This window comes from Notechis scutatus, chromosome 1, assembly GCF_049901735.1.
Source record: "Notechis scutatus isolate UNSWTSFEM ecotype Mainland chromosome 1, rNotScu1.2, whole genome shotgun sequence".
NCBI classification, from domain to species: domain Eukaryota; kingdom Metazoa; phylum Chordata; class Lepidosauria; order Squamata; family Elapidae; genus Notechis; species Notechis scutatus.
The window spans coordinates 104,540,612-104,568,175 of record NC_142009.1 but is presented as its reverse complement, the minus strand read 5'-3'; the positions used below and the strand labels follow the sequence as shown (position 1 = coordinate 104,568,175).

The 27,564-nt window shown below is 39.6% G+C and overlaps 2 protein-coding genes across 8 annotated transcripts in view; both read right to left on the bottom strand.

The window, feature by feature from the left end:
- DDO (D-aspartate oxidase) overlaps positions 1-3,227 on the bottom strand; it is a 29,797-nt gene extending 26,570 nt beyond the window's left edge. For 2 of the 6 annotated variants that reach the window (XM_026666667.2, XM_026666668.2), the window contains exon 1: positions 3,109-3,227. The gene's annotated coding sequence lies outside the window, so the exon portion shown is untranslated. Of the gene's footprint in view, positions 1-2,998; positions 3,019-3,108 lie in introns of those variants that run through there. The other 4 variants (XM_087942338.1, XM_087942355.1, XM_087942323.1 and 1 more) reach the window with 3 other exon arrangements.
- A 5,451-nt stretch (positions 3,228-8,678) lies between these two features.
- SLC22A16 (solute carrier family 22 member 16) overlaps positions 8,679-27,564 on the bottom strand; it is a 35,328-nt gene continuing 16,442 nt past the window's right edge. Inside the window, exons 5-10 of one of the 2 annotated variants that reach the window (XM_087942308.1) lie at positions 19,589-19,706; positions 18,027-18,573; positions 12,590-12,717; positions 11,858-11,967; positions 11,616-11,715; positions 8,679-9,866 (exon numbers count right to left, since the gene is read on the bottom strand). In XM_087942308.1, the coding sequence (XP_087798434.1) occupies positions 9,651-9,866; positions 11,616-11,715; positions 11,858-11,967; positions 12,590-12,717; positions 18,027-18,573; positions 19,589-19,706 (1,219 nt within the window). In that variant the 3' untranslated portion in view covers positions 8,679-9,650. The remainder of the gene's footprint in view (positions 9,867-11,615; positions 11,716-11,857; positions 11,968-12,589; positions 12,718-18,026; positions 18,574-19,588; positions 19,707-27,564) is intronic. The other variant, XM_026666672.2, reaches the window with a different exon arrangement.

The following is a 27,564-nucleotide window of genomic DNA, read 5'->3' as shown; positions in this document are numbered from 1 at the left end:
CATATTTTATTTATTTATTTTTATTTATTTTATTTTGTCAAGCGATTATTAGATAACAGGTATATAAGGATAAACATGGTTATGAATACATGAAATGGATATGAATAAGAAAAAAAGAAACAATATACTGCATAGTAGCCTGATTCATAGTAGCCAGATCATGTCGAGTTGACTTTTATTGCTAAAGAAATTATTTGTCTTAGACTACTTTCCCACCATTCTGTAATCTGCGGAAAGATAAAAATTCATAATCTATAGCTATAATTCAGAATCTGACAACAAAAAATGAACAATTCACTTAAAGAATCCAAGCTATTTGGCTCCTAGAACTTTTGCTTTGATTTCTGAATGAACTTTCAGATATTGTTACTATTGTCATCATCCTATTTAAATAATAGCATCTTGAATGTTTCAGTGTGTCCTTCCCAAATAGTGGGATGTGGCTAACAATATGCTAAATCAGTATATAAAAAACAAAACTGCATGCAGTATTCCAGGTGTGGCCTTGCTAAGGCTTTACAGAATGATACTAGTACCTCACATGATCTTGATTCTATCCCTCTGTTAATGCAATTTAGGATTGCATTGGCTTTTTGGGCTGCTGCTGCACATTTGCTGGATCATATTTAATTGATTGTCCATTAGGACTCCAAGATCCTTCTCAGTTACTATTATAAGCCAGGTTCCACCTAATCTGTACATCTACTTTTAGTTTTTCCTGTCTAAGTGTAAGACCTTACTTTTCTCTACATTAAATTTCATTCTGTTATATAGGCCCAGTGTTCAAGGCAGTCGAGATCCATCTGGATCTTGAGTCTATCATCTAGGGCAAGGGTGTCCAACTCGCATTGGTACGGCATTGTCACATGACATATCACAACTTTCCCCCCCTTATCTACCAGCACGTGACATATCTGGCCCGCAGGCCCCAAGTTTGACAGCCCTGATCTAGGGGGTTGTATATTCCCGCCAGCTTAGCATCATCTGCAAATTTGAGTTCCCCTTCCATTCCCTCATCTAAGTCATTATGAAGATATTGAAGAGGAATGAGCCAAAGACAGAACCTTATGCTTACTTTCCCCTCCATATAGATCATGGTGGGATTCAAAAAATTTTTACTACCGGTTCTGTGAGTGTGGCTTGATGGACATGGCAGTGGAAGGATACTGTAAAATCTCCAGTCAGAGGTGGTATTTGCTGGTTCTCTGAACTACTCAAAATTTCCGCTACCAGTTTTCCAGAACTGGTCAGAACCTGCTGAATACCACTTCTGATATAGATGTAGTACCATTTTTGCTCATATGAGTATTATGATAAAATATATCATCACTAAGGAATACTTAAAGTAGCCTTTAAATGATGGTGAGCAATAGTAACAAACAAAACTTATAAAAATTAATTTATGAGAAGCAAACTGATGTTTCCTGTTATTTCACTGTTCATCTCAACTACCCAGATCCTTTATTTACAATTGAATTTCTTTTGGGAAAATGGGTACACTTAAAAAAAAAAACTGGGTTCCAGATACTTGTCAATGTTATTTTCTAAAGATGCTTATGGAATCCAGTGGCTTTCATGGAAATGAAGACAAAGATGAAGGGAACTGGTGCTTTACTTTTGCAGAATATTACCTGGTTGGTGGTGGTCACTGTTGTTTTGTAAATTTTGTAAAAAAGTACAGCAACTCAAGTAGGGCAGAAAGCTTGCTTGTAAATTTATTTTCTGCAATGCAATCTTTTCTTGGCAGTGTTATATGGTGAATGATAACTTAACTCCAAAACAATAATCTGCATTTAGTAAGGGCTTTAAAGGCTGGATCATATGTCTATGACTACTCCATGACTGACAAGTGAAATCTTTGACCTCAAACAGCTGACTAATACAAAAAGTATTTGTATAAAACTAGTACAAAAAGCAGCACTCCAGTCAGCCAATCCCACCCCTCTTGGGAAAGTACCTCCTTTGGTGTTCTTAACAAAACTTTTTTTTCCTTGCAAGGAGGCAAAAGAGAATAAGATTACAAGGCATTCTCCTCTCTATCTCCAACTAAAAGTGTATGGGAAAGGTGGGAAGGAGGCAAGCCAAGAGGACAGAAAACTCTTGCCAATGAAAAACTGTCCATTCCCAAATGTGAGTGTCCCATAAATTAAACAGTAGATTTGTCAAGCCAGAAGTGAATCAGATCAGCTGCTCAATGTAAGAAAGCCACACAGAAATACAGGGGAACAGTACATGCAACCTCAAACAAGGCCACAAACTCTCTTTGGAGGTTTCTTTTTTAAAAAAGAACCTGTCAGAGCAATATTGAGGCTATCTCTCTTTTTTATACTTTTCATGGCTTCCTCACCATCTTGGTTGAAGTCAGAGACTTGTGATAACTAGATCTTGTGAATAAAAGTTCAGTTAGGCTAATAAAAGCATTTCCTTCCTTATGGATTTTGAATTTGACTTTTGCTTACTCAAAAATAAGCCCCATTTCCAAGGAGTAGCTCCTGTTCCTAGATAACTGCATAGCATTTTTGCTGAGCGTTTATGGCACATAAAGCTTTCTTAGAGATTTACCAAACAGGTGGGTTCTATAAAAGCATATGCTATAAAAAAAAAAAAGATGCTAACTATTAAGGAGTCACTGGACACTTTGCTTATTTTTAGTGCAAAAGGTCAGTAGCTCTGGACATGCCATTGCTTCAGTAAATTAAGAAAAATCACAGAACGAATATGAGAATATATTTTCCCCCAAAACATGCTGTCAGGAGTGTATCAATAAATACCAGTCACTAAGCTTATTTCATAAATGTTAATGACAAACCATCAGTTTTCAAGAATCAAGTGTGTGTGTGTGTGTGTGTTTCAAAATATCGTTCTTCCAAAGTTAGTTAAAACAAGGAAAATTAAAAAAAAAGACCTATTGATGGCTTGATCAATATCAGGGAAGAGCAATTTCTCCACGGGTGCAAAAAAGAAAACTTATGTTGCTGTAAAGTACAACTTAACGTACGTTTCATGTACAAGCCTGCATTTGCAAGAATTGACTGAGTGCACTATCGACGTAAAGCTTTCAAGAACCACACGTATTACATGGGGAAGGGAGAGGGAGGACAGAAATACCTTTCTTATTCGCAGAAGAAACCTGATGTTTTCTGACAAGTGCGGCTTTCGCACAGAAGCGTTGCGTATCAGAGAATCAGGCGGATCCAAGCTCAACACCGGAAAACATGACTCCAGTGGGCGGAGTTATCATGATTAGCCAACTCTACTAGATTCTGATTGGACGGAGTGGGAGAAAAGACGTCTTCTGCTCCTTTTTTTTTTTTTTTGGTCGCTCGCGCGTGCGCGTTGGAAAAGTCTTGTGAAAGATGCGACTTTCGGAGGAATTTCTTTTTGAGGCGGCAGCCCTGGGACTGCTATTTGGAGACATAGGGGAAAGTATTTGAATGGGTTGCTTTGCTACAGTCTTTATAATCAGCACGGCTAAATTGTACGGGCACAATAGTAGCAAAAAAAAAACAACCACAGGTAACATGTGAACATTCCATGTGATTTGGTTATGGATTAGCACAAGGGTCTTCAAACTTGGCAAGTTTAAGACTTGTGGACTTCAACTCCCAGAATTCCTGAGCCAACATGACTGGAGGAGGAATTCTGGGAATTGAAGTCCACAAATCTTAAAGCTGTCAAGTTTGAAGACCCCTTGGAGCATATTGCATGAAAGATAGTTCTGCTAGCTCTGCCTTGCTCTTCAGCATATATAGTGCGCTAGAGCCCACTGCAACTACATAGCCAAAAAGGCATTAAGAGTTGTTAACCTAATCCTACGTAGCTTTTTCTCTGGTAATATCACACTACTAACCAGAGCATACAAAACATTTGCTAGACAATACTCGAATACAGTTCATCAGTCTGGAACCCACATTACGTATCTGATATTAGCACAATTGAGAAAGTCCAGAAATATTTCACAAGAAGAGTTCTCCACTCCTCTACTCGTTGTAGAATACCTTATGCCACCAGACTTGAAATTCTAGAACTAGAAAACCTTGAATTACGCCGTCTTCGGTCTGATTTAAGCATGGTATATAAAATCATACATTGCAGTGTCCTACCTGTCAATGAATACTTCAGCTTCAACCATAACAACACAAGAGCACACAATAGATACAAACTCAAAGTTAACCGCACCAAACTTGATTGCAGGAAATACGACTTCAGCAATAGAGTGGTCAATGTCTGGAATACTCTACCCGACTCTGTAGTTTCTTCCCCAAACCCCAAAAACTTTAACCTTAGACTGTCTACTATTGACCTCACCCCTTTCCTAAGAGGTCTGTAGGGGACGTGCATAAGCGCACCAACGTGCCTACCGTCCCTGTCCTATTGTTTCTCTTATTCTTCTTTTATTTTTCTTATATGTACCCATTTCATGTATTCACAACTATGTATACACTTATACTTATTATCTTGTAAACAATTGGCAAATCAAATAAATAATAAATAAATAAATAAATAAATAAATAAATAAATAAATAAAAATATTTACAACTGACATAGATGAGGGCACAAATGGGAGTCTTGGCAAATCTGCAGATGACACAAAGGAGGTGAGGAAAATTGTTAATTTAACAAAACAGGCTGAAGGTTCAAAGATAAGTAGTTCTGTTTAGCAAAGCTCTATCCAGTGATGAGAATTGTGAGATGCTAAGTTGGTACCTTGGCTTGGCAGAGGTTGTGAGAAGGTTCTGGGTGTTCTGAAAAACCACAAGGTAAGCACAAGGCTGCAGCTGCCAAAGGAGCCAATGTAGTTTTGGGCTACAGAAGTGGAGGCTGGTACAGAGGTACGGTATAATGTCAAGATCATGGAAGTGATCATTCTGCTTAAGACAGCATTGGTCAGACAGCAATTGGAATACTAGGTTGGGTTTTGATTTCCCCAAACAAGCAAACTGCTGAGAAACTGGAGAGTGTAGAGAAGAGCATCAAATATAGTGAAATCCTTGGAGATTAAACTCCATGAAATAATATTAAAAGAATTAAATATATCTAAGCTTTAAGAAGAGAAGACAAAAGGGGAGACATCATAGCAGTCTTTTAATACTTGAAGAGCCATCACAAGAAGTCATGCATTTATTCTCTGTAATGCCTTACAGAAACCAATTCTTTATAGAGAAAGGTCCAATCCCAAAATAAAGAGTAATTTGCTGATCATAATAGCTCTTAAAGAGCGGAATACCCTGCCTTCTGAAGTTATGGGTATTCCATCATGGGGTTTTCAAACAAAGGACAACCTGAGACGGCTCAAGAATTCTTATCCTAGAGAGGGGTTTAGGGTAGAGGACATCTTCTTCTAGGCTCCCCTATAGTTATACAATTTTATAAACTTAGTCAAATGTAGTTCATTCATTAAATCAGGGTGAATCAAACCATGGTTTAATATGATATGGGAGTGTAGTCACTAAACTAATCCAAGCGTAGAATCGGTGTTATGTAGGTTTCTTACTGGGAATTGAGTACAGTTTGAAGGTGACTTTACAATTGTTTTTACCTGTACGGAAGTGAATTCCATACAACTTAGAATAGAAAAGTAGAGGTTCCCTTTTGTCACCCCTCCTCCATGAGTTTTTGCACATTTTTAAATCCCATTCCATCTTCATTTCCTGGCAGTACACCCTATCCAACAATTAAGTAGAGCTAGGTCTAATACTTGGATTAATACTTCCGAAATTGATAGATCTGAGCTTGCAGAATACCAGAAGTTAAAATATGAGTGGATTATGGTTCAGTGAAATGAGTGAACCCAGAGCAATTGCAACTGTTCTACGCTTGGACTGTTGAATACAGGCAACTGTGATAGCCATCAAGAATTTCAAAATGTATAATAGAGCAGTGTATTTATGGGGCCAACTGAAAGACTGAAAGGTTTTGAGACCTCCAGAATTTCTCATCAGGATAAGAAAATAAAGGAAAGCAGGAATAGAAAGAGACTGAAATTGAAGTGATGGAAACTGCATTTAATCTTATGTTTTGGCATGTGTAAACTGGGGCTGCTGTATCCAGATCATTGCAAGACAGTAGAAAAATCTCCTGCACGTGGTTCTTATCATCTTGTGATTGTTAGCCAGCACTAGCATTGACAATGAACTTGACATTCTCTTTCTTGAATTTAAAAAACATTGATATAAAAGCATTAGTAACTTTAGCTCAAACTATGTAAGAATCCACTGGAAAAATGTCTGGTACATTTTATGTACACTATTTAATCAATCTAATTACATATAAGGTAGTTCTCGACTTACAACCACAACTGAACCCAAAATTTCTGTTGCTAAAGAAGAGAGTTGTTAAGTGATTTCCCTCATTTTATGACCTTTCCATAGTCGTTAAGTGAATCACTGCAGTTGTTAACTTAATAACACAGTTGTTAAGTGGAATTTGGCTTCCCCATTTACTGTGTTTGTCAGAAAGCCTGAAAAGGTGATCATATGACCCCCCCCAAGACACTGCAACTGTCATACGTACATGCCAGTTGCCAAGAATCCAAATTCTGATCATGTGACCGTGGGGATACTGCAATGATCGTAAGTGTGAAAAACGACCATAAATCACATTTTTCAGTGCCATTGTAACTTCAAATGGTCACAAGACAAATGGTTGTAAGTCAAAGACTAGCTTTATAGTATTGCCAGTGTACATTATTAAAAACTGGAGTAGATGCTGAACATAATGTACATACTTTTTATTAATAGAGCGCTTTAATGTATTGGTTTCATTAGATCTTTTCCTGTTGCCTCCATGCACTTGTAATGGGAGCCTTGGTTCCACATTGAAAGTGGGTTTGCTTTTAGAGGCATGAAAACCCACACATATGTATCTCCATTTTCAAGAGCACCAAACATGGACTTACACAAAAACCAGGAGTGTGAGGGTAGGGATAGAAAGTATTGACTCATTCTGGAGAAGCTGATGGAGGGTGGATGGCAGGAGAGAAAGTGCTGTTTTAAAGGCTGGTTTTACCCATTAGTCTCTGTTTCCCTTCCAGAAGGAATAAGATAATGAACTAAATTAGCAAAGCCCTCAAGAATCATCAAAGGGCTTTGCTCAGAATCAATATGATGTATCAGAATACATGCAATGGTCATGCAACATCACTCATGGAACAAAGTACATTGCTCAAAAAAATAAAGGGAACACAAAAATAAGACATCCTAGATCTGAATGAATGAAATATTCTCATTAAATACTTTGTTCATTACATAGTTGAATGTGCTGACAACAAAATCACACAAAAATTATCAATGGAAATCAAATTTAGCAACCCATGGAGGTCTGGATTTGGAGTTACACTCAAAATTAAACTGGAAAAAAACACTACAGGCTGATCCAACGTTGATGTAATGTCCTTAAAACAAGTCAAAATGAGGCTCAGTAGTGTGTGTGGCCTCCACGTGCCTGTATGACTTCCCTACAATGCCTGGGCATCTCCTGATGAGGTGGTGGATGGTCTCCTGAGGGATCTCCTCCCACACCTGGACTAAAGCATCCCACAACTCCTGGACAGTCTGTGGTGCAATGTGGCGTTGGTAGACAAAGCGAGACATGATGTACCAGATGTGCTCAATTGGATTCAGGTCTGGGGAACGGGCAGGCCAGTCCATAGCATCAATGCCTTCGTCTTGCAGGAACTGCTGACACACTCCAGCCACATGAGGTCTAGCATTGTCTTGCATTAGGAGGAACCCAGGGCCAACCGCACCAGCATATGGTCTCACAAGGGGTCTGAGGATCTCATCTCGGTACCTAATGGCAGTCAGGCTACCTCTGGCGAGCACATGGAGGGCTGTGCGGTCCCCTAAAGAAATGCCACCCCACACCATTACTGATCCACTGCCAAACCGGTCATGCTGGAGGATGTTGCAGGCAGCAGAATGTTCTCCACAGCATCTCCAGACCCTGTTACATTTGTCACATGTGCTCAGTGTGAACCTTCTTTCATCAGTGAAGAGCACAGGGCACCAGTGGCAAATTTGCCAATCTTGGTGTTCTCTGGAAAATGCCAAACATCCTGCACGGTGTTGGGCTGTAAGCACAACCCCCACCTGTGGATGTCGGGCCCTCATACCACCCTCATGGAGTCTGTTTCTGACCGTTTGAGCAGCCACATGCACATTTGTGGCCCGCTGGGGGTCATTTTGCAGGGCTCTGGCAGTGCTCCTCCTGTCCCTCCTTGCACAAAGGAGGTAGCGGTCCTGATGCTGGGTTGTTGCCCTCCTACAGCCTCCTCCACGTCTCCTGATATACTGGCATGTCTCCTGGTAGCGCCTCCATGCTCTGGACACTACGCTGACACAGCAAACCTTCTTGCCACAGCTCGCATTGATGTGCCATCCTGGATGAGCTGCACTACCTGAGCCACTTGTGTGGGTTGTAGACTCCATCTCATGCTACCACTAGAGTGAAAGCACCAAACCATCAGCCAGAAAGCATAGGAACTGAGAAGTGGTCTGTGGTCACCACCTGCAGGACCACTCCTTTATTGGGGATGTCTTGCTAACTGCCTATTCTTTCCACCTGTTGTCTATTCCATTTGCACAACAGCATGTGAAATTGATTGTCAATCAGTGTTGCTACCTAAGTGGACAGTTTGATTTCACAGAAGTGTGATTGACTTGGAGTTACATTGTGTTGTTTAAGTGTTCCCTTTATTTTTTTGAGCAGTGTATAAGGGTCCTGATGGAGTACCTGGAGCCTAACCTCACAAAGGTGTTTTTTCCCCCATTTATGTATATCTATGGAAATTCTCAATCATCCAGGTCCTGGTTGTTCCAAAGGTGCTGTTAAAAAGGCAACTGGACTTTCTTGGTTTTTCCCCTTCTACATATGTTGTTTTCCACTTCTCTTATTTATTATATTTCCATTTGTTCTTGGTTTTCTTGACAATCTCTGCATATTTTCTTCAAAATGTTCCTAGGCTCCTTCCCCCCCAAATTTGCTGAGGTGTTCAATTTTGTAATAAGAATTGACATATATAAACATTTCCTAGACTGTGCAAGTTATTAGACATTTTGAAGAGTGTTATTTTTAATACAATCTGATTTCAGTTGTGTTCTTCCGACTGTACTAAAACTACATCAAGAAACAGTATTTTCTTCCATCTGCACAATGCTGATACCTAGGACAGGGTGCATGAAAGTTATAGAATGCCTGTTTCTTTTCCTTAACTGATGACATTGCTAAGTAAGGAGACAAAATCATAGAAAATACAACTGCATCTTCCATGTACAGAGAAACCACTGCAACACAATGTGAGTGTTCCTGCACTGCCATACTTCTTCCTGAAATCATGAGTTTCTACTTTGTGTCTTCTGGTGCTGGTTGTTGCTGATACAAGGAATTCTGAGACAGGTTTTCAAAATAAGCAGGCAGAAAAAGTAACAGGAACTCTGAAAGAGAACCTTTTCTCTGTGTGTGTCTCAAAAATTAAAATTCACATTACTCCAGTTACTAGCTAGATGATTCAGAAAAGCATCCCGAACAAGGAATTAGATTATATGTCTCCCTTCTTGAGAAAGCAAGAAAATGTTCCAGTTACATGATACCATGTTAAGATGTTGCAGATAAAACTACACAAGCTGGCTAAAACCAAAGGGATGGTTTTATCAATCAGTGCCCCGTGCTCCTTGGTTTAGCATTTCCATTTTCTCCAGCGTTGAATCATTTTGTGCTGGAATAGTTTTTTCTGAATGGCTTTTATTGGTGACCTGGTCATCTAGTTCTGCAGCTTCTGCCCACGTGTTTGTCAATGGTTTTCCAAGTGTTTCTGGCAGCATCAGTGTTAACACACCGCTCAAGAAGGCCATGATTCCAACGATCAGCTAAAAGAAAAAAAAACAGCATTCAAATGAGAATATTAGCTTGAAAGAGAGATAATGCAATAGAATTCTATACCACTGAAATGCACCCATTGCTGCCGCTATACGTTTGGAACATTGATATCTAGAATCGCATGAACAAGTCTAGGTGGCTTTTATACAGGTAATCCTTGATGTACAACCAGAATGGGAGCCAGTATTTCCATTGCTAAGCAAGGCAAGTTAAGTGAATCTTCCCTGATTTTGCAACCTTTTTTGCCACAATTGTGAAGTGAATCACTGCATTTGTAAATCGTGTGATCACATTAAGTTGCTTCCCCTATTGACTTTGCATGTCAAAACTGGCTGGGAAGGTCATAATGGAGATCACATGATCCCGGAATGCTGCAAACATCATAAATACATGCCAGTTGCCTAGTGCCCAAATTTGTGATCAACAATATCCTACAAAGGTAGAAAGTGTAAGGCCCATTAACTTTTTTCAATGCCACTGTAACTTTGGACAGTTGGTCAACAAATGGTTATAAGTCTAGGACTACCTGTTCATCCAATACAAACCATTAAAGCCCAGCTGAAGAAACTTTTGAATGTTTTTCTTAAATATTTGGCTAAAAGGAAGTATTTTAATTTGCTCTTAAACTGTCACAAAGAGCCATCGGCATCAGCTCCAATAGCAATGTCTAAATCACAGTTTTCTGCTTTAACCTTTTTAATGTTCTTCCTGCATTGCTTTATTTATTTGGGATTTTTGTGGCCCTAGAAACAGTTGTTTAAAAATATGATCATAATATAGCTTTTTCAAATTGTTCATATTGTGTTTCAGTAAAATGGCAATAATTATACCAATTCAATCATAAGTAAGACAAAGCAAAAGCTGATTAAACTAGCAATGTTAAAATAAATTACCAAAGGTGGGGCAGCTAGTAAAATCAAGGGAAGGTAAATAAAGAATTAAATTTCCAGCAAAAATGCATCATGCTGGAGGCCTGCCTAATCTCTGTTAAAGTTAATTCTACAAGTGGGCACTGGTACCTTTGTCCTATGGCTGAAAGCACACCAGTATAATCCATGTTATGATCAGTAATACATTCTCCCCTCAATGCAAAGATATGATGGGTCTATACCAGGGGTGTCAAACTTGATTTCACTGAGGGCCACATCAGGGTTGTGTTTGACCTCAGGGGCTGGGATGAGCATGGCCAGGGTGGCACGTCCAGCTTGACATCATTTGTGTTGGGGGCACCTGTGGCCTGAGTGCTCTGCCAGAGAAAATGGGGTCCGGAGCTCCGTTTTTGGCTGGGACAGCCTCCTGCAACCCTCTGCAAGCAAAAACAGAGCTCGGGAAGGTCACATTTTCACTGGCAGAGGACCGTGGTCCAGTCCTTCACTATTTCCAGGGCAACCCCATGGGCCAGATCTGGGCCCCAGGCCTGGAGTTTGACACCCTTGGTCTATACAACAGCAATGTTTTTCAAACTTGTCAACTCTAAGATGCATAGACTTCAAATCATCAAATCATGTTTACAGTGGAATTGCATGTCTAAGCCTTGTACTATATCCTAGCTAGAATTATCTCTCTAAAAATAAAGGTTAGGGCAGACAAAACAGTGAGAAAAAAAAGTACCGTACATATTAGCACAGACTTCAAGTGAAGGATAAATCAATTTAGCAGCTGGTAGTTCCCAGACCCAGACTTCTAAAGAATGTTGTTGTTCATTTTAGTTGGGTGTTGCTCTTAGATATGGCACTTACCTGTGGGAAGAAGATCCAAACACTTGACAGATAGACACAAAAAGGTGCAACCACGCTACCAGCTCGGCACATCATGCTCCCACTTCCAACAGCAAGAGACCTACAATACCAAAAATGGCATTGTTCACTTGAATTGTCCAAATTATGAGGCTACTGTTGCAACAGAAAATATTTTCCATAAAATACTAAAGTGACATATTAATACTGTTAACACTAGCTGTAAAGAGAGGGAAAAAACTCACCGTACAACTGTTGGATAGAGTTCTGCCGTATACAAGTAGATAAGGCCAAATGCAATTCCTATTGCAAATTTTCCAGCCATATTTGCTGATATACTCAGAGTATTGAAATCCTATTAAGAAGAAAGACAATTTGTAAAGCATGTGGAAAGAGAACTCACATTTAGCTTTATCCCTGTGTACCAGAATTCAGGTAAGATTTCTAAACACAAAGAATCCATGTTGTTCATCCAATTCACAATTGACAAGAATCAGGTTTCCTTTATTCAATTCCAGTTTTCTGTATATAAACCCCATATTTCAGAACTCCAGAAATCTGTAAAGTCTCCCCCCGCCCGTTCTTTTTAGAAGAAATCCTTAAAGACAGTTTTATTCGACCAAATTCCCAACCCGAAATAAGATTTATTAGTGACTATCCTGGGAGAATGTTGAATTTAAACTCTGTAAGCTAGCAAAACTAAAATAATAAAAGCCATCATCATAAGCCATCAGCCATCATAAGAACTATTTGTTTGCCAATTTCAATGCTCTTGCAAGATTTTGCAATTACATTTTTAAGGTCCCTGTAAACATGTTCATAGGAACATTACACTGACAAAGGAATATTAATTCACTTCAAGTCAACAGATACCTTCAAGTCAAGATACCTTTGGCTCAATGTGGGAAACCTAATAAAGCAGTGCAAATTAAATACATCAAATGTGTTCCTATAGGATCTTGGTGTGAGTTACTCACCTGAGGTATGAGCATCACTATCCCACAGATCACTGCACTTGTGATGAGGAATGGGATCAGGGTGTTCCTTCGCCCTATTTTTTCCATTCCCAGGCAGGCAATGGCATATGCTGGAAGCTCCACAGCACCTGCCATTAGAAAATGAGAGTTTTTAGAAAGTTCTTAAGAGTATAAAGACACAAGAACATTAATACTTCCCTGCAGTTTTTCTATCTCCTATAGCTCTTTTTCACTCAAATGTCCTGGTGGCATACTTAAGTCCTTGCATTTCATAATATCTCCAATAAATATAAACTGAGTTTTTCAGCCTGTTTTTTTGACTGTTTCTTCTAAGCATATTGGTTCAACTCCCATAATTCCTACCCCACAAGAATGCTGACTGAGGATTATGGAAATTGGAATTAAATCTGAACAAGGTTGGGTTGGGGAAAGTTAACATAGGTGGATAAGCCTCTATATCTCGTTCTTCTTTGGCCTCAAAATGGGAGTAATAAGATTTCGCCTATCTCACAAAGTTAGTGCAAATATTGAACGTAATTTACAGATATGCACTTGCCATTGAGGAAAATGCTCCAGGGAAATGGAAATTGGCTATCCTTCTTACCTCTACAATATGTCTTTTTTAAAGAAAAGACCTCTTCAAGATTCAATCATTTCTTTGGACAAAACTTTGTAATGGTGACTATTCATCTTGTAATATTTACTTAGTGTGGAAGAGAAAACACTTTAGATAAGTCAATTGATTTGATGTATATACTGTATATTTGTATTTGTTTTCTTAAGTTTTCGCAGGTATTTATATGTATGGTATTCAGCTTTGTTCGGGTATTTTCCCACGTCATTATAGTTGTGCTTTTAAAGTTGTAGCAACGTTTCGGCAGAATCTCATCTGCCATCATCAGGCTTCTGTATTGTGTTCGTCTGTCAGACTTTCACAGCCGTTTCTGTTTTAAATTTGGTGCTAGCCTGCGCTGTGCCAGAATGGTTTTTTCTTCATCCTGATTGGTTGGGAATCTTGGTCTGTGTTTATTGGTCTTGGAGTTTGCTGTGTTCTGCTTGATTGGTGTTTCTAATATCTTCTGTCTGTTTTGTAGCTTTTTTTTTTTTGTCTTGATTGGCTGGCAACATTGTGTTTCCTGTATTGGAGGCTTTTAGTGCAGCTTGGCTCCGAGTAAACGGACGGCTATCATTTATTAGGAAGCTAGGTTTCATCTGGGTGCCTGGTTGGGGTGTGTTTGAGCTGGAGGTATCAGGGTGGTCTGTTTGTGCCCAGGTGTTTGGCTGGCTTGTGGTGTGGAGATTTTTTTGTTTGAGAGTGCAGGCTTCCAGATAATTGACAGTATGGTGGAGTCATCTCTTCTATTCATGCTTTAGGTCTTTTTTCAATCTCTATGGCTTCTCTGATAATTCTGTAGCTGGGGTTTTCTATAGTGGCTAGGGTTTTGGTGCCATTGAAGTCGATGCTGTGACCTGTGCCTTTCATGTGTTGGACTAGTGAGGAAGTGTGTTCCAGCTTTTTTACTGCATTTTTGTGTTCATCTAAGTACAACTTTAAAAGCACAACTATAATGACGTGGGAAAATACCTGAACAAAGCTGAATACCATGTATATTTGTATGTATATACTGATCCTGAATGGTCCCAACAAACAGGAACAATCTATGTAAACTGAACCATTTTGAGGCACACTAATTTCAACATAAGGAATCTAAGCCCAGACTGAACATTCCCCAGGAGGATTTAAAGATCCTTTACTTGTCTGAATCATAACAATTGAGTTAGTATGATTTCCACTGCATCTTGTTATTTGGGATGGGGAAAATGGTTAAGCATGTGCCACAAACGTATCTTTCTTTATTTTAAAGTAATCGGGCAGAATTTCACTGGATAGAGATGTCAACATTTGAGGTAGGCCTGGTCAAGAAACAGACACTATCAGTACAATTGGAAAGTAGTTTAAAAATCCTGAAACCCTGATATAAATTCTTTCACCTTCCTCTTATATTAAAAAGAATCAAGGTGGGGTAAACTTGAGTTTCTTTCTCACTACTTTCTTCCTTCCAAGCCTAAACTACTATTTACAGAATACTGAATTCCTTTTTCAAGAATTCTTGAAAACTCTGCAGCTTTACACAACAGAAGGGAAAATAGCCCTCCGGTTTCTGTATATCAAGATTTCTTTACCCTGCTCTTTGTAGTAGTTGGTGGAGGTGTGTGTAAATTTTACTAATATGGAATTAACTTTCCTTTCGGACATGTTATGCATTTAACTTATTGTAGTGGTTCTCAACCTGTGATCTGCCTAGAGGAGGGGTGCTTGAGGGCTTGAAGAAATGTTTTGATTTAAATTTTGAATTAAGTCTTGGTGGTCCATGGCCAAAAAAGATATTTAAAGAGTGTCCGTGGTGAAGAAAAGGTTGAGAGCCACTGGCTCATTGTTTGCTCTTTAAGTTACTTATTTAAGCAAACCCAGTTAGCAGATGCATGTCTACTATGTATGCATACAATTCAACATGCAGTGCATAATATGTTTTTGTAAAGTTGATTTTTCTCATCTTGATGTCAGAGGAAGAATGTAAGAAGCTGAGAATTCTTGCAAAAGGCTATATAAACATCCCCACCACCCAACTGACCATGTGTGCAGAACCTGAAAAATGAAGGTTGCATATTAGAAATTCTGAATTATGATTAAATGAATTTACTTATGTGAGGGGCAAGATCAGCCAATTAAAATTAGCCAGCAATAGCCAGATATTTTGAGCAGGGAAACAAGATATAGAAAACAACACTGGACAGTCAGAACATAAATCTACAAGTATAGACTGTATTTACAGGCGAGAGCTCTGGAAGACAAGGGAATAGTCATCCTGCTTAAGCCACAATTGGCATTTTTCAAATGACAATAAATTCAATACTTACTTTTCTAATCATATTCATATATATATATATATATATATATATTTGTTAACTGCTTTTCAGCTATTAGGAACTTTTGGATCCACAAGTTTTACAGCACTAGGTGACTTTCAATTAAACCCTTAACAAAAAAAAAGATTTAACTACAAGTTTAAGCACTTATAAAATATTTTTTTGGTATAAACAGAAAAGGGTTATTAAAACTTTGATTTTAGAAAGTTACAAAAAGACTAAGGTTCCAAATAAATTTGAAACAAGATTTTGGAATTAATAATAAAGAATCCTTCCCATGGGAAAATAATCTTGTGTTGATTTTTTTAAAAGATAAGATTTTAAAAATTGGAAACTAGAAGGATCTAAAGAAGGATATTTCTGAACAATGGACCCAGAAGTTAAATTGTAAGAGTATCTGCATTCTAATAATAGATTGTGTTTAAAAGGTCTTATGGAAGAGGAACAAGTTTTACTTGACAAGATCAAGATGGAGTTGAAAATGGATTTTAAAATGACAGACAGCAAGAATGATACAGAAAATGATGTTACATTGGACATGCATTTCTTAATAATTAAGAAGGATATACAAGTAATAAACTAAGAGAATGGCCTGGATAATTTTTCTATATTGAATTTACAAGAGGCTTGTTCAAGTTTTGAAGAATTTTGTGAGACAAGACAAAGAAAAGATGAAAGGAAATCAAGTCCTAGCAACATTATTTGAAGGGACTAAAGATCAAGATTGTTAAAAATAAAAGAAATATAAAATTGGTTTTTATGATTTTCATTTTCAAATTTATGTGGCCTCCCATCTCACAAAAAAGTGATTCTGGTTGGCATAGAAGAAGATTAAATGTTAAAAAAAAAGAAATTATTATTATGTTATAAACTTTAAAAAACACAAAGCTAAGAAAGAACAGCAGATGATCATAGCAATGGAGCCACCTCAGTATCTCACTGGTCCCCTGGGGTCCACATGCCTGATGGCATCACCACGTTTCAAGGATTTTAAGAAAACCAGTGGGAACACAGCCAGTCTCGCTTCAGGGGAGAAGATGTTCCATAAACTGCCAGGGCAGAGAAGCCCCATCTCCTGGGACCTGCCAAATGTTGCTCCCTAACTGACGGTATTCATAGTATGCCTCTCCTTTCCAGATCTGATGGGATGGGCAGTTGTAATTAAGGAGAGACAGCTGCCACACCTAAAACCCAGATGGGCAAAACTCAAAAAAGAGTCACACTCCCCTTTCCAGAGCCAGCCTGGGAGATTATGACTCATTTTAAAAACAGCAGAGATAGAAGGGAGGGGACCTCCAACTTCCAACAGTGGACAGGCCCAGCAGAGCTTAGGTGGATCCTAGGCAGGGATAGGGATTGTGCATGACGATGCAAGCAGAGACATGAGCAAAGCACAAGCTGAGGGGGGAAGAGAGGGAGGAGGAGGAGAAGAAGCAGGTGATGAGAAAGCACATGTGTGAGAGATGCCGCTGGGCCTTCTTGGCTGTGTACCCCTCCTTGCAGGTGTGTGCCTACGTTTCTGCAGGTGCAACAGCTGGGTGGGTGGTGTCCATCACATGGCAGGCACAAAATATCTGGGGTTGGGCTGACCCAGGCACCAGCGGCAGCCACAAAAATACAGGGGGGGGGAGCAGGGGGAGGAAAAAGTTTTATTATGTTTAGTTTAAGAACACTGTTAATATATATATGCCAGCCAACATACGAAACAAATATAATAATTTTGTAACTTCTGGCTTGACTGGGTAGGAGATTCCCCAAAGCCTGAAAAATATGTAAAGGGTTCCTCCAGGCTGAAAGGGTTGGGAAAGGGTGGTTCATAAACAAGAGGTAGGTTATGGGAAGAGGAGGTGGTTTGTTTGGTTAATTGTAGGAGAAGGTAGTAAGTTACTAAAATTGTTTATACTTGCGCTGATGGGGGAAGCCACTTTTTATATATATATATCTTTTCCTTATTTTTCTTTACTATAGTCTTTTTTTTCTATTCTATTTTTCTTTCCTTACTACACTTGTTTTTTTCTTTTTTAAAAAATTTTGTGTTAAGTTTTTAGTGTTGTAATTGCAATTTTTAATAAAATGACTATTAAATCTACTTGCAGGAGAATGGCCTATATGTTCAGAGATATTTAGTTGCATTACATTTCACTGAACAAAATGGGAGAGAATTCCTTGCTTACTGTACTTCTCCCTAAATTGCCAAATGGAAAAGGGATCGTGTCTTAATGAAAACCGAATCTTTACGAGGAAATCTTTACGAGGACCAGGCTAGCCCTTCCAAACTTCTTCTAGTGACCCCAATCCTGCTTGAAATGTGTATTCATTACAACGATTTGTATTCCATGAAGCACATGGTTACACAATTACCTGGCTAACCCATTTGTATAAAGTTACAGTTTACGGAATGGCTGCCATCCCAGCATGGACCTAGGATTGGAAGTAACCAGCAACAGTGATAATCCCTGGACATGTATTTCTGTTCCAAGTGCAATAAGTTACATCAAGCAATATTTACCTATGAGAAACAGATTTAAAAATTCACTGCCTCCAAAGTTCACAGAACTGAGGGAGAATACATAATATCCTAAACTCCCAGTGAACCAAATCAGCCAGACTGTAATTGTCCTTCTTGCAATGTGCCAGTTATGGAACAGATCTAAGATGTTGTGTTTCTTCATGGGAGAACTGTCATGATCCCCCATCCTGCTATTGACAAGATCATCTTGCATCGGGCACAGTTCGGCAATTTTACAAGGAGTGCTTACTTTGTTCCATCTTGCCATTACATTAATTATTTTTTGTGCTTCTTCATATCTTCCCTCTGTGAGCAGCCAGAGAAGTGTCTCTGGGAGCATCCAGCAGCACAAGACAAATGGGAGAGTTGCAACAGAAAGGCAGATCTGATAGACCCACCAGGTCCGTGCCAAATAGCCCACAAGAGCCACCACCATGATTCCCACAGCAAAGAAAGAATGGATGTGCATGGATGCCCAGGTGCGGGCTTTGATGCCCGTGTATTCAGTCACATAAACAAACACTACCACCAAGTAGCCACTTGAAACCTAGGAGGGGGAAAAAAGACAGGTAAAAGAAAACGGCTTCATTCTAGACTCCCTCTAAGATTTTTTTGTAATTAAAAAAAAATGATGGTCAGGGATGCTACATGCTCAAAACAGGAAGGCACCTTTCTTAACGGGGAAAGTGGTGCTGCAATAATGAATGGAGCAATAATAGTGAGAGTGCGCGATACTGTGAGAAGTGAAATGGGTGGTATCTAAATTGAATAAATACTGGAAACTAATGTGGACACAGTTCAGCCAAAGGATGCCTGGGTGGCAAGCAGGGGTGAAACCACCTCGCACCACCTCAGGACAGGTGGTAGGGACGATTTGAATCGGTTGGCCCCACCCACGCACACCCGCCTTCTTCCTTTTAGAGGCTGAGTCCCACCAAGCCACGCCTACCAAGTGACGCCCACAGAGCTGGTAGGGAAAAATTTTGAATTTCACACCTGGTGGCAAGATATAATAACATGGACCTGGGGCAGGGAACCATGGTCCAGATTCAGATCTGATGGTCACAAAATGTATCAGGTGATCTTTGGCCAATCGGTTTCTCAGCATAGAGCTTTCCCCATAGAAAAGAAGTTAGGGAAAATGATTTAAACATAGGGCAGTCCACACTTACGTCCCTGAATTCTTGCACAGTACAAGAATATATAAAATAGGGGGGGATTTGCCATCTAAGATTCCTCATTTAGGAGAAAGGAAATCAGAAAAATTAACCACTCCATCTTTAACTCTCTAGCTGGATTGAGACCATGTCTATATTATAAGCTATGTGGTCCATTATTTTTGAAGGAAAGTGCATGAAATGTTATCTTTATTCCATTTATTGCATTTTATCTTAATAGGATTAGATCCATAGTAAACCAATTTTTTTTTTTTCAAAAAAAAACCTCTAAACACTGTTTTAACTTGATTGGGAAATGCAGCACTTGTATTTTTTGAAACATCAGTTTTTAAAAAAAGTAACGCAAATTATTTCCTTTGAAAGAAGATAAGCTCGTACTCTTACCATTGCAAGAAGGAAACGGACAATCACAAAACTGTTGTAGTTAAATGTGAACGCCACAGCAATGCCAAATATAAACTGTCCGGTGCTTGTGATCCACAGGATGTACCGTCTCCCCAGCCTGTAAATAACAAGTGTAACAATAAATATTGCAGACACTGCATTGGACAAACAGACTAACATTGGAAACTAACATTTCTGCCACAGTCATTAAGTGAATCATTGCAGTTAATAAGTTAAGAACCCGGTTGTTAAGTAAATCTGACTTTGCTTGTCATAAGGTCGCAAAATGGGACCATGTGACTTGGGACGCAGCCATAATGGTCATAAACGTGAAACTGAGGAGGAGTCCCCCTGGGGAGGAGGGCCGGGTAGCGCTCCGGCTGAATAAGGGGGCCATTGGACAAACAGACTAACATTGGACAAACAGAACTAACAAATATTTGATATTCGCTATCAAATCTCTCTACAATCTTCGGAAATGTTACCTTGGCTTCCAACAAATTACAACAGTATGTAAGCAACAGCAATAGCCCTTAGATTTATATACCCCTTCATAGTGTTTTACAGGCTGTCTCTAAGCAGTTTACAGAGTCAGCATATTGCCCTTAACAATATCTGCTGCATGCTGCAACAATGCGACTAGACTAGGATTCATTATATTCGTCATATTTTTTTAAACAGAAGAGTTTATTTGATACTCAGAATCACTGTGTTTGTTTCAGAGTACATAATTCAACAAACTTTGAAAAGGTTGTCTTATTTTATATAGAAAAGGAACAAAAGGAGGCAAGGGAAAGAAAAAAACAGAAAAATCCACAGCACCTAAAATATCTCATTGAATTGTTGTAATAATGGAAACTACCAGTAATTGCACTTATTTACGGTCAGTTACCAAGTCAGTGTCAGGATTCCGGCAGTTACCCCAACTAAATCATGAATCTTGAGCCAAACTTAACAGAGAAATAATTAATATTAAATACACAGGTAGTACTACTTGAAAGAAAAAAAAATTGAAAGAAAAAATAGGAACCATAATTACCAAAAATGAATTAAAGACAATCCCCCAAAACAAAGAATATGCAAAAAACAAACTGCAACATCTATCTATCTATCCATCCATCTATCCATCGTCTGTCTGTCTGTCAGTCGGTTGGTCGGTCTTGAAGCATATAAACCTACATATTCACACACAGCCATTCTCGGCCCAATTCAGCTCACAGAGTTGTAGTTGTAGGGAAAACAGGAGGTAGGAGCAGCAAGAATGGAAATAAAAACAGAGAAAGGGGTAGCTGTGCTAGAAGGAAAAAGAACTGAAATAAACCTGGGGAAGGATTTAGGCAGGGAAAGATATCAGAGCAAGAGAAGCCTGTCTCCACATTCAGAAAGGGTTAAAATTCATCAGGCAAGCCGCTCTTAATTGCTAGGCTATCTAATACGCCAATCATTTACACTTCAGCCCATCCCTTTGTTTTCAACACACGCTCTTCTGTTCTTTTCAGGAAGTTAAAAGCAACCCTTCCATAGGGGTAAGTACAGTATTGCCAATAGAATTTTTTCAACATCTAATGAAAAGATTATGGCAAAATCCTCCTTAGGATTAATATAAAGGTATTTATATTAATAAGGTTCAATGTTCATCCCCTTATCTATGACAAATCCTGCTTGATTAATACTGCCATAGAGTACATTATTATTACAGAATGATATAAACTATGCTACAATATGGAATCCCTATTACCGTAATTTTTATTCAAGTAAAATATCAAACGTATGCTAAATATACATCCATTTCATCAAGGAATGAGGATGCCTTCTTTGGTTACAATGTTGGTCTTCAGCCAAGAGATTTAAGTTCAGGTTTATCTCCACCACAGACTGGAGATCAGTCCCTCCCTCAGCTCAACTTCTCTCACTGGTTTGTTGTGGAAAAATACTTGAGGAAAGAGTGCCTTAGGTTACTGGAGAGAAGATGCAATATAAAAATAACAAATTAAAATAAACAACCAATGTATTATCTGGTCTTGTACTAGTAAACACCAGAAAATACTTACAGACATGAAATCGTTCCATAATAATAATGCTCTTTTACAAGTAGCTGGTCTTACTTTTCCCATCGTATTTAACATAAATACATTCAGAAGATCCAGGTTCATTTTCAAGATTTCTCTACAAAGCTTACACTATTTCTTCACAACTGAAACATTTATTCCAATCCAGCAACAGCTTTTACTTATAGAATCCCTTATGTACAATAATAAGCACAAACTGTGCACACTTCTACATCTGCAGTGGACAATGTCTGGCAGATATCTGGCCTCACTCTTGTCCACGCTTTTAAGGGGTGCCAAGAATGGTGCTTCAGCTGCATTTGGGGACCACAAGTTGCCTAGTCCATTCTAGAGACTCTGTAAAATGTATGATTATAAGTCTATATTTCTACGCTGAACACATTTGACACATACTCCATGAGTGTCAATCTCACATTTGGAGCAGTTTGAGTAGTTTGAGTCTGCACTGAAATCACAAAGATGCCCTCCCTGTTCCCAGCCCTCAATGTTATTGTTACTGCCAAAATTCTAAGCTTCCTGTTAGGTATAACATTGATACCCAACAAGGTTTGGGTGGATAAATATATAAACTAAGGTATCATAGTTTAAGTGTTTGTAACTTTAAGCACCACACTGCATGTAATTAGTCAATTAAGGGTGCGGTTAGAAACTGCAATAAGAGGAAGCAGGAGAAAGCTTGCTGCCTACTGCCTACTGTTTTACTGTTTACCGTTTGCTGCTTACTGTTTACTGCTGTTTACTGCTGGATACAACTGTTTACTACTGTTTTATTGCGACTGTCTACTGTTTGATCGTCCTACTGAATATCCAGCGTTATCCTCTGGAGAAAGGCATCGGAGGAGGAGAAGATATCTTTATCGGCTGATAATGACATACGGACTGATTGACAATGCTTAAACTCTAACTGGATTAAAAACTATTTAAACTACAAACAGTGTTTGTGTTCAGTGTGTGTATACTCTAAAACCCTTCCTCTCTCATTTGGCTGCCTGGCTTGACTGCTGCTGCATACTTTGCTAGGGGTTTATCCCCAAACACTAACAATGGTTATGGGCCCAGCTGCACAGTCTAACTAACCAGGATATAGCAGTGAGAGTTGGTGTGAGTTGCACATTACTGTAAAAACAAACGGTTTTTATTAGTTTAAAATAGTCATATATCTGAAGAGTAATGGCACAAGTAAATCTACCACATCTGTCCCTGATATCCAGGCTGGATGGAACAAACTATGTTTCATGGTCAATGAAATGTAGTTTACTTCTACGTAGAGAAGGTTTGTGGGACATAATAACAAACCCACCAGATGTGAGTAGCTGGGATCCTGATGATGAAGAGGATAACCAAAAGTTACAAGACTATAAACGGAAGAATGAGCAGGCTTTATGCATCATAGGACTGACTCTCTGTGACCAGCAGCTTGTCCATATTCGTGGAGAAGAAAATGCTGCAAACTGCTGGGAGAACCTCAGGAAGATATATGTTCGGGACAGTGTAGGAGCACATATAAATCTTACACGGAAGCTGTTTCGAACACATCTTCAAAGGAATGGAGACATGTTAGCTCATTTAAACTGTATAAAGAGCATTTTTCAAGAATTACAAGAAAAAGAGCTTATCTTTAATGAGCTGCAACAAGTATACATTATATTATCTTCATTAGATCAAAGCTATGATGACTATGTGACTTCGTTGGAAGTATTGCCTAAGGATAGCCTCTCATTAACCGAGATTACAGGCAGGCTACTAGAAGAAGCCAGAAGAAGGTGTGAACGTGACCAGCTGAGAGAAGATAAACCTAAGAAAGAAGAGAAATTATCTTCAAAGCTTGATAGAAACCAGCTTAGTAAAGGAAAGCACCCGGAAGAAGAGAATTTATCTTCGACGGCATACACAATTAAAAAGTGTTTTAATTGTGGAGGAAGAGGACATTTGGCAAGTTTCTGCAAAAAGGGAAAAAGCCAGAATGTAAAAAAGCCCAAGAAAGCCTTTGAACTAACCATGTTTAGCAACTGTGATGTGAAGAATGATTTATGGGTGGTGGACAGTGGTGCATCCCACTGCATCATGAGAGATAAGACAAAATTTGTAAAAATGTCTACAAGCTCTCAACATATATCACTTGCTAATGGCTGGAACCTGAAAGCGAAAGGAGAAGGTACTGCACATTGTCCGTGCATAAATCAGGATATAAAAATGTTGTATGTACCGCAACTAAAGTTCAACTTGCTTTCTGTAAGGGTATTAGTCAAACTAGGTTATGTAATTACATTTAAAAATAATAATTGCATAATTGAGAAGGATAAAAAAAGGGTAACTGCAGCTTTAAATGGAACGTTATACGTCTTAGATCAGGGGTGGGCAAACTACGGCCCGCGGGCCACATCCGGCCCGTTGGTCATTTTAATACGGCCCGCCTCTGAAAAAAAAATATTCTCCTCTGAAAAAAAAATTGGGGCCGGCCAAAAGAGACCCCGCGCCACACACCAAAAAATCGCACACACAACACGGAGCTGGGCAGCCGCTTCCCTGGTAGCGGGGCCAGGGCCGCCACCTGGGGAACGCCCACTGCTTTCCCTCGCCAGGGCCGGGCGGTGGCGTGTTGCCCTGCGCCGCGTGGCCCCTGCATGGCAGCGCGCTTCTCGGTTGGTCTCCTCCTCCTCGGCCATACAGAACAAACAGCCAGAGAAGGAGGAGACCAGCCGGCTGGTTGGGGGAAGCTTTCTGCGCCGAAAGAGGCAGCTACTAATCTCCGGCTTTGCTCTGCTTCTCCAACATCCGGCGCCATGCTGTTCTGTGTCAGGCCCAGCAAGTCTGAGCAGCCGGCGCACAGAACAGGGCGGCACCGGATGTTGGAGAAGCAGAGCGGAGCCGGAGATCATTAGCCGCCTCTTTCGCAGCACAAGAAGCCTCCCCCAACTGGCCAGGTGCTCTCCTCCTTCTCTGCCTCCTTCTCTGCCTCTCCCCTCTTGCTCCTCACAGTTGCCCTGAGCTGGTGCGGTTCTTTACTTGGGCATCCAGACTCCCGCAGCAGCAACAGGCAGTTCCACCCAGGCTCCGCTCAGGTGTCCGGCTGGGGCTGTCAGGAGTTGCTACCGCCAGCGCAGCTCCGCGCGGCTCCAGTCCCGCGTTGCCTTGGGAAGGGAAAGGCAAAACCAGGAGCCGCTGAGCCTGAACCTCCGGTGCCGCTGCTGCCATTGCAAAGCACCGTCGCGGATCTTCCTTTTTGCCTTTCCCTTCCCGAGGCAATGCGGGACTGGAGCCGTGCGGAGCTGCGCCGGCGGTAGCAACTCCTGACTCAGGGGGCCTCCGAGGGGAGGAGAAGGAGGAGAAGAAGGGGGGAAAGGGGGGGCGATTCCCAAAAAATCTTGTGCTGACCCGGCCCATCTGTCAAATTTTAAAAGTCAATGCGGCCCCCGAGCCAAAAAGTTTGCCCACCCCTGTCTTAGATGATAGTAAGAAAGGGGAGGCACAGACTGTATTTAACAATATAAAGCCTCATAATGAATGTATCCATTTATTGCATAGGCGTTTGGGGCATGTAAATTTTAAAATGCTAAAACGTACAGTAGAGTTATCTGATGGAATAAGGTTAAAACCTTGTGATAAATATTTGCGTTGTAATGTTTGCTGTGAAGATAAGAGCAAAGTATTGCCTGCAAATAGGTTAAATGGTTTGAAAACCAAAGAACCTTTAGAAGTGATATTTGCAGACATCATAGGTCCAAAGAAACCCAGTATGGGGGGTGCTCGATATATACTGAGCATTATGGACCACCATTCTAGATATGGGTTTTGCTACTTAATGAAGAGCAAAACTGAAACATATCAACATTTTTTCAACTGGCTTAAATTTGCAGAAAGAAAGACTAAACGGCAACTGATAACCCTGGTGACAGATAATGGTACGGAATTTGTTAACAACAAATTCCAGAACAGACTAAAGGTAGCTGGAATAGAGCACAAGAAGTCTGTACCATACAGGCCAGAACACAACGCATTCATAGAGAGAAGAGGCCAAACACTACAGGCAATGGTTAGAACAATGTTAACTGATTCTGGATTACCTGATTCTTTGTGGGGGAGGCTACAATGTGTGCTAATAACATATTGAACAACGTTGTTAACACAACGACAGGTGAAATACCATTCACCAAGTGGCATGGCAGGAAACCTGACCTAAGTTACCTGCACACATTTGGTGCACCAGCATGGGTGCATATCCCTACACAACTCAGGCATAAAGGGCAACATAGAGCTAAACGATTTTTCTTCGTTGGTTACCAGGCAAACCATAGGGCATATAGATTTTGGGAGAAAGGCACATCTAAGGTGTTATGTAGTGCTAGTGCCCAATTTCTAGAGCACGTAGGATGGGAGAAGTTAGAACAGGATACCAATAAAGAAGTAATTATTGAATCCTATAGAAATCCCATTAGTTATCCCTGTAACTTTAAGAATAAAGTAAAGAGAGAAATACAGGAAGAAATAGAGCCCATAAAGGAAGAAATAGATCCAATAGCTGAGCAGGATGAGGAAGATGAACAGGTAGTAGTTCAAAAAAAGTCCTCCTGCAAGCCCTGTAATTCCCAGAAGAACTACACGAATATCTAGACCGCCTGATAGGTACCAGGCTAAAACAGTGTGCCAGATTAATAAAGTTCCATGTACTGTAGATGAAATAAAAATGTATCCTACTAAGGATAAGGAAAGTTGGTATGCAGCAATGAATAAGGAACTGAACTCATTAAAGAATATGAAAGTATATGAGAATGCGAGATTACCTGTAGATATGAAGTCCATTGGCTGCAAATGGATCTTTAAGGTAAAATCTGATAAAGATGGAAATATAATCCATAAGGCACGATTAGTAGCCCAAGGTTTTAGACAGAATGCCAATGACTATGATGAGGTGTTTGCACCTAGTCTTAAGGCAGCAACCTTGAGGGCAGCTTTAGTGTGGGCAGCTAGCAAAAAATATATAATTAACCACCTAGATGTGGAAACCGCTTACTTGCACGCCCCATTAAAACACACTATATATATGAAAAAACCTGTTGGAATTAAAAGTGAAATAATAGATAATAATGATCGTTGGTTGTTAAAAAAAAGCCTATATGGTCTTAAACAATCAGGCTATGAATGGAACCAGTATATTGTAAAGGAACTAAACAATATAGGATTCAGAGCTGGGTTAGCCGATCCATGTCTATTTAAGAGGGAGAAAAATGGAAAATATCATTATTATTATTGTTCACTGATGATATTGCATTAATTACTGAAACTAATGATGAGGCCAATAAAATAATAGCATCATTAGGAAAGAAAATAAAGATTAAGCAATTAGGGGAGATAAAAAAATATCTCGGTTTAAATATACAGAAAACACAGAAGGGTTTTAAGATATCTCAGGAAGATAAGATATGCAAATTGCTAATAGATTATAAAATGGAGCTTTGTAAGCCGGCTAAGACTCCAATGAGTCAGGAGTTTAGCAACACTGATGCACAAAGCCCGGGGTTTGATAAGGTAATTTATCAATCATTAATAGGTAGTTTGTCTTATATTAGCAATTGGTCTAGACCAGACATATCGTACAGTGTAAATCAGTTAGCTCGTTTCAATTCTGCACCAAGTGAAAGACACTGGATTGCAGCTAAAAGAATATTAAGATATCTTAAAAGACAATGAATTATTCATTGTATCTAGAGCCAAAAGGTGATCTAATTCTGAGTGCTTATGCTGATGCTAGTTTTGCATCAGAAAGAGACACAAGAAAGTCGACTTCAGGAACAGCCATAATGCTGGGTAAGACATTAATAGGTTGGAAGTCAATAAGACAACAGCATATAAGTTTGTCAACTATGGAGGCAGAATTCTCCTGTTTATCGCTATTATGTACAGAATTGA